The sequence below is a fragment of the Aquarana catesbeiana genome, linkage group LG06 (assembly GCF_042186555.1).
Source record: "Aquarana catesbeiana isolate 2022-GZ linkage group LG06, ASM4218655v1, whole genome shotgun sequence".
Lineage (NCBI taxonomy): Eukaryota > Metazoa > Chordata > Amphibia > Anura > Ranidae > Aquarana > Aquarana catesbeiana.
This window is the reverse complement of record NC_133329.1, coordinates 305,416,938-305,428,453: the sequence shown is the minus strand read 5'-3', so window position 1 is coordinate 305,428,453 and position 11,516 is coordinate 305,416,938. Positions and strand designations below refer to the sequence as shown.

The following is an 11,516-nucleotide window of genomic DNA, read 5'->3' as shown; positions in this document are numbered from 1 at the left end:
GGGGGGCTCAGCACACACACCCCTCTCTATCTGGGGGGGGGGGATCAGCACACACACACCTCTCTATGGGGGGGGGGCTCAGCACACACACCCCTCTCTATGGGGGGGGGGCTCAGCACACACACCCCTCTCTATGGGGGGGGGGCTCAGCACACACACCCCTCTCTATCTGGGGGGGGGGGCTCAGCACACACACCCCTCTCTATCTGGGGGGGGCTCAGCACACACACCCCTCTCTATCTGGGGGGGGGGGCTCAGCACACACACCCCTCTCTATCTGGGGGGGGGGATCAGCACACACACACCTCTCTATGGGGGGGGGGGCTCAGCACACACACCCCTCTCTATCTGGGGGGGGGGGCTCAGCACACACACACACACCTCTCTATCTGGGGGGGGGGGATCAGCACACACACACCTCTCTATGGGGGGGGGGGGCTCAGCACACACACCCCTCTCTATCTGGGGGGGGGGGGGGCTCAGCACACACACACCTCTCTATGGGGGGGGGGCTCAGCACACACACCCCTCTCTATCCCCGGACACACGGTCCGTTCTGTCACTTTCCTCACACACATTCCTCCACACAGCTCCTCCTCACGCACGTGCTCCATGACCTCCTGGAAGCCCCTCCTCTCCTCCATCTCCCGCCATTTTTGAAGTCTCCGCCCGGAGCTGAGTCGCTGTGTGCCCGCTATGGCTTTACGTGTCCGATCGGGGAACCGACCTCCGGACAGAGAGGACCCCGGCACAGTGCAGCACATGGCTGAATGGAGCCGGACCCGAGCCGCAGTGCGGGAGCTGGAGGGGAGACTGCGCTGCTCTAAATGGTAGGAGATTCATTCCTGGGAAGGTCCCGTATGTGATCTATACCTTGTCATAGGAGGACATGTACAGGTCACTGTGTGTGATCTGAGGGGATTCTGATTGGTTGCTGCAGTCAGAGTGTATATGTGACCCCTCAGAGTGGGCACTTCTCCCATACATCTCTATGAGGACACCGGGGATTGGAGGACAGAGATCCTCAGCTCCATCACACCCTGTCCTCTCTGCTTACATCACCTGTAGTGTTCCAGAGGGGGAGGGGTGTACTTTCCCAATCATAGTATACACATTGGTCAGGACTCTGTAACACACACTGGGAGGGGGAATACACAGCCACAGTGCTGGACCAATTGCACATCAGGCTTTTCCTGGCACTTTCTGTTTACATGTGACAATCAGTAATTTTTGCTAGAAAATTACTTATAACCCCCAAACATAATTTTTATTTATTTATTTTTTTTTTTAGCAGAGACCCTACGGAATAAATTGATGGGTTTTGCAAATTTTTTATGTCACACAGTATTTGCGCAGCAGTTTTTCAAATGCGTTTTGGGGCGAAAATAAAGATACACTTTTTTATAAAAACTTTTAATGCAAAAAAACACAATACATAACCCGATTCATTCATAACCCGATATATTTGTAAAATATAAGCAATGTCACACTTTAAAATTGTGCACAACAGTGACAAACAACATAAATCTTACTATCCCCTTGCATCAGGTGTCCCCGTCACCGCGCCCCCCCCTGCATCAGGCGTCCCCGTCACCGCGCCCCTCCTTGCGTCAGGCGTCCCCGTCACCGCGCCCCTCCTTGCGTCAGGCGTCCCCGTCACCGCGCCCTTCCTTGCGTCAGGCGTCCCCGTCACCGCGCCCTTCCTTGCGTCAGGCGTCCCCGTCACTGCGCCCCTCCTTGCGTCAGGCGTCCCCGTCACCGCGCTCTTCCTTGCGTCAGGCGTCCCCGTCACCAGGCCCCTCCTTGCGTCAGGCGTCCCCGTCACCAGGCCCCACCTTGCGTCAGGCGTCCCCGTCACCACGCCCCCTTGTATCCACATCCACATCATTGCTTCGCTACAGCTTTCAGTTGCAAGGGGCAGGAGGTGGAGCAGGCTGCAGCTGTGTACAGAGAAAGTTCTACTTCTACTTCTATCCTGATGGATCACTCAGTTCAGGTTCAGCCTGTGGTCTGCCATTTAGTGATACCTAATAAAAATATATATGCCTTTACACCCACATGGATGAGCAAGTTTGGGGTGCAGGAACTTGACTGGCCTGCACAGAGTCCTGACCTTAACCCGATTGAACACCTTTGGGATGAATTAGAGTGGAGACTGCGAGCCAGGCCTTCTCGTTCAACATCAGTGCCCGACCTCACAGATGCACTTCTGGAAAAATGGTCAAATATTCCCATAGACGCACTCCTAGATCTTGTGGACAGCCTTCCCAGAAGAGTTGAAGCTGTTATAGCTGCAAAAGGTGGGCCAACTCAATATTGAACCCTACAGACTAAGACTGGGATGCCATTAACCGCTTCAGCCCCGGAAGATTTTAGCCCCTTCCTTACCAGAGCACTTTTTTGCGATTCGGCACTGCGTCGCTTTAACTGACAATTGTGCAACGTTGCACCCAAACAAAATTGATGTCCTTTTTTTCCCACAAATAGAGCTTTCTTTTGGTGGTATTTGATCACCTCTGCGGTTTTTATTTTTTGCGCTATAAACAAAAAAAGTGACAATTTTGAAAAAACGCATTATTTTTTACTTTTTGCTGTAATAAATATCCCCCACCAAAAATATATAAAAAACTATTTTTTTTTCCTCAGGTTAGGCCGATATGTATTCTGCTACATATTTTTGGTTAAAAAAATCATAATCGTATATTGATTGGTTTGCGCAAAAGTTATAGCGTCTACAAAATAGGGGATAGATTTATGGCATTTTTATTATTAATTTTTTTGTTTGTTTACTAGTAATGGCGGTGATCAGTGATTTTTATCGGGACTGCGACATTATGGTGGACACATCGGACAATTTTGATACATTTTTGGGACAATTGTCATTAATACAGCGATCAATGCTGTAGAAAATGGATTGATTACTGTAAAAATGTCACTGGCAGGGAAAGGGTTAACACTAGGGGGAGATCAAGGTGTTAATTGTGTTCCCTAGTTTGTGTTCTAACTGAAGGGGGGAGGGGACTGTGTAGGGGAGATGACAGATCACTGTTCATACTCTGTATGAACAGACGATCTGTCTGTTCTCCCGTCAGAGAACCAGAAACTGTGTGTTTACACACACACAGATCCCGGTTCTCCGTGTGCCCCCAGCGATCACGGGAGCCCGGTGGTGATCGTGACCGCCGGGCACTCGCATCAGCTCAGGGGGCGAGCGTCCCCTAGTGGCCACATGGCAAAGCGACGTTACATAACTTTGTTTCACCCAGCCGTGCCATTCTGCCGCAGTACAACTGCGGCGGATGGTCGGCAAGTGGTTAAAGTTCATGTGCGTGTAAAGGCAGGCGTCCCAATACTTTTGGTAATATAGTGTATAAAAAGGCATATATTATCCTTTGTAAGTGCATAACTTTAGTCTAAACGAAGGGCGAAAAATACATTTTCATTATATATGCATACAAGTCTTTACATGTATAAACACATCTATATGCAGGTATCTTAATGATCATTACACAGGAAAATTTGTCCAAGATAAGACATGCGTAATAACATCGGTATAATTGTTACGGCCGTGTGAATGTAGCCTGACATTTCTAATGTGGTGTAACAATAGGATTCTAAAGCCTCATACACACGGTTCGATTGTTGGCAGGGGATTGTCTGTTGACAGACTGCTGTCCTAAAATCTTACGGTCAATACGCTCCTTTTGACAGTTGTTGTCCAATTTTCCGCCAACAAATGTTGGATGACAGGCTAGTAAATTTTCGGCGGACAACGGTTTGACGTCAGATTTTCGTATGGTCAATACACAAATCCGTCACACAGTCAAAAGTACAAACACGCATGCTTGGAATCAGTGCTCACCAAACACAAAATTAGCAGAAGGGGCCCAAAGGATGGCGCTCAAGAGCTGAAATTCCTCATAGTACGTCACTATGTTTGTGGCACGGCAATTGTGTACTGTTAGTATGCAAAACAAGATCCTGGCATGCCCTTTTGACAAAAATCAGACGCTCGGTTGGCCAACAATCGTACTGTGTACACGAGACTTTAAGCGTGTGGCAGGCAATCTTTATTAACCGCCTCCAGACCGCCCCATGTACTTTTATTGCGGCAGGGTGGTGATTTCATGCACGCGGTTTAGGGAGGCGCGCGTCCCCAAATGACCCCATTTTGGAAAGTAGACACCCCAAGCTATTTGCTGAGAGGCATGGTGAGTATTTTGCAGACCTCATTTGTTTTTGAAAATGAAGAAAGACAAGAAAAAACTTTTTTTTTTCTTTTTTCAATTTTCAAAACTTTGTGACAAAAAGTGAGGTCTGCAAAATACTCACTATACCTCTCAGCAAATAGCTTGGGGTGTCTATTTTCCAAAATGGCGTCATTTGGGGGGGGGGGGGGGTTTGTGCCACCTGGGCATTCAATTGCCTCCGAAACTGTGATAGGCAGTGAAGAGTGAAATCAAAAATTTACGCCCTTAGAAAGCCAGGGCTTGGTTTTCGGGGTCCCGCACGCGGCTAGGCTCCCAAAAAGTCTCACACATGTGGTATCCCTGTACTCAGGAGAAGCAACAGAATGTATTTTGGGGTGTAATTTCACATATTCCCATGGCATGTTTGAGCAATATATCATTTAGTGACAACTTTGTGCAAAAAAAAAAAAAAAAATGTGTCTCTTTCCCGCAACTTGTGTCACAATATAAAATATAAAATATTCCATGGACTCGACATGCCTCTCAGCAAATAGCTTGGGGTGTCTACTTTCCAAAATGGGGTCATTTTTTTTGGGGGGGGGGGGGGGTTGAACTGTCTTGGCACTTTATGCACAACATTTAGAAGCTTATGTCACACATCACCCACTCTTCTAACCACTTGAAGACAAAGCCCTTTCTGACACTTTTTGTTTACATGCAAAAATGTATTTTTTTTTTGCAAGAAAATTACTTTGAACCCCCAAACATTATATATTTTTTTTTAAAGCAAATGCCCTACAGATTAAAATGGTGGGTGTTTCATTTTTTTTTTCCACACAGTATTTGCGCAGCGATTTTTCAAACGCATTTTTGGGGGAAAAAACACACTTTTTAAAATTTTAATGCACTAAAACACACTATATCGCCCAAATGTTTGATGAAATAAAAAAGATGATCTTAGGCCGAGTACATGGATACCAAACATGACATGCTTTAAAATTGCGCACAAATGTGCAGTGGCAACAAAATAAATACATTTTTAAAAGCCTTTACAGGTTACCACTTTAGATTTACAGAGGAGGCCTACTGCTAAAATTACTGCCCTCGATCTGACCTTTGCGGTGATACCTCACATGCATGGTGCAATTGTTGTTTACATTTGACGCCAAACCAACGCTTGCGTTCGCCTTAGCGCGAGAGCAGGGGGGAACAGGGGTGCTTTTTTTTTTTTTTCTTATTTTTTTGCTTTTTTTATCTTATTTTTAAACTGTTCCCTTCATTTTTTTTTTTTTTTTTTTTTTATCATTTTTATTGTTTTGTTGTTTATTGTTATCTCAGGGAATGTAAATATCCCCTATGATAGCAATAGGTAGTGACAGGTACTCTTTTTTTGAAAAAATTGGGGTCTATTAGACCTTAGATCTCTCCTCTGCCCTCAAAGCATCTGACCACACCAAGATCGGTGTGATAAAATGCTTTCCCAATTTCCAAATGGCGCTGTTTACATCCGGCGAAATCTAAGTCATGAAATGCTCGTAGCTTCCGGTGTCTTAGGCCATAGAGATGTTTGGAGCCACTCTGGTCTCTGATCAGCTCTATGGTCAGCTGGCTGAATCACCGGCTGCATTCTCAGGTTCCCTGTTGAGACAGGAGAGCCAGAGAAAAACACGGAAGACGGTGTGGGGGGGGGGCATTCCCTCCCACTGCTTGTAAAAGCAGTCTAGAGGCTAATTAGCCGCTAGGATTGATTTTACATGAAAGCCGACCTCTGGCTGAAAAGAACGATACCAAGATGATACCTAAACCTGCAGGCATCATTCTGGTATAATCACTCAAAGTCGTGAATGGCGTACCTGAAGACGAAAAAATGGTTAACAATAAAACACAGTAAACGGTAAAGTATAAAAAATTGCATACCTGAAAAGCAAACATAATAACAATAAAACATTGCAGAATAGAATACAGTAAAAAAGAGCAGAACAATAGAGAGAGAACAATGAAACGACAACTATTTTTTTTATTATTTTATATATATTTTTTTTTTTTTGTAACTAACTTTTATAACTGTAACCGTTTCCAGGTTCGGGTCTCTCAAAATGCGATGGCATCTTGGGAGACCCTGTGAAAGTGTGCCTAGTCTGTGCAATGCTGTACCCTACGCTAATACTCAACTAGTGCATGGTAGCGTTCAAAACATTCACCAAGGCAAAGACCAGGATTGTCAGGACAGGAGGGACAATAATAGCGGGTGTCACGCCTATATCCGCGCTTGCTGCAGACGCAACATCTTTTTTGGGGGGGTTCGTTGGGTAGGGGTACTCGGGAGGACATAAAGAATATGCCTCTTATGCAGCCGACTGCATTTGGTTGGGGATGTGAATGGGGGAAGTACGGGCGCTGCAGAAGTGGTGGGTTCCTAATTAGGATTGGCGAATGCAGCAGGAAGGGCATTATGGGCACGACGGGCCTGTGTTTGTCTTCTTGGTGGCAGCGGGACACTACTTGTGCTTGCCACCTCGCCAGCTTGAACTGCACTTATGGGACTTGCCACGTCACCAAGTGTTACTGCAGTGCTGGTTTGACTATGACCGGGGTGTACTTGGCCGCTGGTGCTTGCCAGTTCACCAAAACGTTACCAAGAAAACTGTTAGCGATCGCAGGGATCAGGCCTGACTCTGCGAACGCTGCAGTTATGTGTTTAGTGTTTTGTAAGTGACAGTGATTGATCAATACTGCACTTGGGTGGGCTGGGCTGGACCGGGCAGAGGGGCAAAACGAAGGTGCTAGCAGGTATCCCTGGGCTGATCCCGCTAACACTGCGTTTTTGGGAACCCTAAACTGCTGGGGACGCTAGTATAGATCTGATCGCATCAGATATTGATCCGTTCAGATACTATACCACTAAGGGAGGCGTATGCTGCGTGCGTGGGTGTTAGCGGTACTGGCGCTAATCTGACGCTGCCTGGGGCGACGCATATCACCGCCGGGCGATCAGGGGTCTAAACCTTTATTAGGTAATAAACGGTGGGTGCCCTGACACTATAAAAAATAAACGAACTAACTAACCAGCGTCACCCGTAACAGTTATACGGTGATCAGTGGTGAAAGGGTTAACTAGGGGGCAATCAAGGGGTTAAAACATTTATTAGGTAGTATATGGGGGTCCCTGTCGCTATAAAACGCTGACGGCGAACCTAAATATTTACCTCCCTAACTAGCGTCACCAGTGACACTAATACAGCGATCAGAAAAATGATCGCTTAGCGACACTGGCGACGGGGGGTGATCAAGGGGTTAAAACTTTATTGGGGGGGGTTAGGGGGGTATCCTAGACCTAAAGGGGGCTAACACTAACTGCCCTACCACACTAACTGTCACAAACTGACACCATGCAGTAATCAGAAAAAAAAACAAAAAACTGCTTGGTGTCAGTGTGACGGGGGGTGATCGGGGGTGTAATGTGTGCCTGGCATGTTCTACTGTGTGTGTGTGTGTGTTGTGCACATTTCAGTCTTCTCTCCTCGGCACCGGAATGGAAAATGCCGAGCCGAGGAGAGATGACATAATTTCCTCTGCCTCTGTGTACAATACAGAGGCAGGGAAATGATCCCATTGCGAGGGGGGGGGGGGGCCACGAATGGATGGCCTCCCCCTCACCTCCGATCGCCGGGGAAGATTTGCCAACCGCCGCAGGCACCGGGGGGGGGGGGGGGGGGGGGCAGGCAAGGACGTACCTGTAAGTCCTTTTGCCTGCCCGTGCCATTCTGCCGACGTACATCGTCGTGCGGCGGTCGGCAACTGGTTAAATCATCATATGGTATCAATATATGGTTTATATTATTGATTTTTGCCTGGTTATCTGTCCGCACAAGACTGTCCTGACTAGCGCTTTTTTACGATTGCCCTTGACTGTTTATTTATATTCACACCTCTCCTGGTGTACTCATCCATATAGCTGCTTATTGGGCACAAGTAGGACCCTGATATTGTCTCCACTGCTACAAATATCCCAGCTTCCTGTCACCAGACTTTTTTTTGCTCTTTCCCAGAAGAGTTGAAGCTGTTATAGCCACAAAGGGTAGGCTAACTTAATATTGAACCCTACGGACTAAGACCGGGATGTCATTAAAGTGTGTGTGTGTATGTGTATATATATATATATATATATATATATATATATATATATATATATATACATACATACATACATACATACATACATACATACATACATACATACATACATACATACATGGGGTCCCCAGGTTACAAACAAGATAGGGACTGTAGGCTTGTTCTTAAGTTGAATCTGTTTGTAAGTCGGAACAGGTACATTTTTTAAGTGTAGCTCCAGCCAAAAAAACTATTTTTAAGCTTTTTGGATAGCATAGGGAAGGGTTATCACCCCTGTAACATTTGTTTTGCTGTTTGTGCCCCTGTTCAGAAGATTTCACCTCACTTTCTGTCCCAATGACAATTGGATTTTGAAAATTTTGGGTTGTTATGGTAACAAGCCTTGGTGATAAAGCATCAGTAGAGGTACCTTTTCCCCATAATAGCTTTTACAAGAGTGAATTTCCCTTCCTATGTGGTAGATTTCCTCTCACTTCCTGTTGTCTCCCTCCGTTTGTAAGTAGGAGTGGTTTGTAACTAGGGGACCCCCTGTATGTATATATAGGTGTGTATGTGTGTATATAATATATATATATATATATATATATATATATATATATATATATATATATATATATATATATATATATATATATAATATAAAAAAAGCAGGCGTCCCAATACTTTTGGTAATATAGTGTATGTAAGCGCACAAAATCATGTTCTTAGATGCACATTTTTGACTCTGTTAGGAATCTGAATGCAGTGCATGTTTGCTCACCTGTATGAATGGCTCCATTGAAAACAATGCAGCTGTGTTCAGACCCGTAATTAAAAAAACATTTGTATATGCGCTTTTTGAATGAAGCCTTAGACCCCTTTCACACTGGAGGTGTTTTTCAGGCGCTTTAGCGCTAAAAATAGCGCCTGAAAAATGTCTCATCTGCAGTCCCAGTGTGATAGCACTAGGGCTTTCACACTGGGACTGCAAGCAGCATATTTGGGGTGCTTTAGGAGCGGTGTATACAGGTAGGATGCAATGGGAAGGAGGGGGGGGGGGAACACTACTGCGTGCGCGTGTGTGTGTGTCACACACACACACACAGCGCGCGCTGTATGTGTGTGTGGTGTAAAGGGGGCAGTGGACACTGCTATGGACAGGGCTACCCCCATAGCAGTGCCCATCCTTATAGCAGTGTCCTCTACCACTCTTCATTTCACACCCCCCCCCCCGCATTCTGAGCGCAACGCACCCCCCCTGATCCCTGCATTCTGAGCGCAAAGCGCCCCTGATCCCTGCATTCTGAGCGCAACGCACCCCTGATCCCTGCATTCTGAGCGCAACGCACCCCTGATCCCTGCATTCTGAGCGCAACGCACCCCTGATCCCTGCATTCTGAGCGCAACGCACCCCTGATCCCTGCATTCTGAGCGCAACGCACCCCTGATCCCTGCATTCTGAGCGCAACGCGCCCCTGATTCCTGCATTCTGAGCGCAACGCGCCCCTGATCCCTGCATTCTGAGCGCAACGCGCCCCTGATCTCTGGACTTTCCCTGGACTTTCTTGCAACGTACTCCTTAACCCTGCATTCTGAGCACAACGCACCCCTGATCACTGCATTCTGAACGCAACGCACCCCTAAACCCTGCATGCTGAGCGCAAAGCACCCCTGATCCCTGGACTTTCTTGCAACGCACTCCTTAACCCTGCATTCTGAGCGCAACGCAATCCTGATTTCTGGCATTGCGTTCTGGTGTGAACCGGCCCTAACAACAAGACACTGTGCCCGGTGATGTTTGACTTAATCTGTTGTTCAAGCTGATCTCCATCTCTCTAAGGTTGCCTACCCCTGGCCTAGAGGAATGCTTTAAACATTACCTATAGATATTGTTGTTGTTACCGTCAATATTATTGCTAGCGTTGTTCTTGTATGCCTGCTAATAACTAGAGCAACAACTAGATACCAGTGTCTTGCTAAATTCACTCTAAGCACAGTAAGGACAAATGAAAATTGATGGTGGAAAGCTTAGAGTATCCAATCGTCTTGTCAAGTGGGCTGTCAAGAAGCTTAGAAAATTGGCAAACTTGTGCTTGCTTTGAAGAGATGAGAGAAAAAGTACAAATCAGCTATACAGTACAAGCCCAGCTAAAGAGAGAGCGATTAAAGATGCAGCCATATTAAGTCTTTATTATGCAATATGACTTTTGATTTTATTTTACTATGCATAGCTGAGGAATACTGCATCTGTGGTCTCTTTAATGTGCTATTTTCATTAAATTGTTTTTTTCTTGTTCCTGCAGCTTGTTGATGTTGAAGCAGCCTGTGTGTTTGGGTGGATGTGAACATGTGTTTTGTAGGTAAGTTACAGTTTTCGTTATCATCTGACCTATAATAGGTAGTTGAAGGTACATTTTTCTAGGTGCATCTTAACTTTTAGATCAGATTTAGATCTTTGCAGTGCTTTACTATATGCACTTTAACCACTTGCTTACTGGGTACTTTTACCCCCTTCCTGCCCAGGCCAATTTTCAGCTTTAGACCCCTTTCATACTGGAGTCATTTTTCAGGTGCTTTAGTGCTAAAAATGGCACCTGTAAAGCGCCTTAAAAATGCCTCATCTGCAATCCTAGTGTGAAAGCCTGAGTGCTTTCGCACTGGGGCGCTGCGCTGGCAGGACGTCAAAAAAAGTCCTGTAAGCAGCTTCTTTTGAGGTGTATACATCACTCCTAAAGCGCCCCTGGCCATTGAAATCAATGGGCAGCGGCGCTTTCGGGAGCTTTTAACCCTTTGTTCGACCGCTAGCATGGGTTTAAAGTGCCCCGCTAGCAGGCGAAAACGCCTCTAAAACTACGGTAAAGCGCTGCTAAAACTAGCGGCGTTTTACCGCTGACGCCCCCCCTCTTTCAGTATGAAAGGGCTCTCTCAACACTGTACCCATATACAATTTTTATAAAATATTTACGTGATAAAGGGCCAATGTGATTGGCCGTTTACCCCAATCTGTGAAGTGAAGTGAATCCTGAAGGACTCAGAGATCACAGAGCGTGCTGCAGGGGGCACACAGGCAGCGCGATCATGGGAGGACATCCATGTACGCCCTCCCGGCAAAGTAAGCCTGAGCTGTAGACATCTTTCCTTATAGCCGCATCGGCAACCCGTCGATCGCAGGCTACCTGTCGACCACGGGTAGGTGACAGGTATCTCTGCCCT

The 11,516-nt window shown here is 46.3% G+C and overlaps 1 protein-coding gene across 1 annotated transcript in view; it reads left to right on the top strand.

Moving 5' to 3' along the window:
- The first annotated feature begins 581 nt into the window (after nt 1-581).
- BARD1 (BRCA1 associated RING domain 1) overlaps nt 582-11,516 on the top strand; it is a 191,738-nt gene continuing 180,803 nt past the window's right edge. Inside the window, exons 1-2 of the mRNA XM_073633578.1 lie at nt 582-830; nt 10,607-10,663. Coding sequence (XP_073489679.1) covers nt 697-830; nt 10,607-10,663 — 191 coding nt within the window. The 5' untranslated portion in view covers nt 582-696. The remainder of the gene's footprint in view (nt 831-10,606; nt 10,664-11,516) is intronic.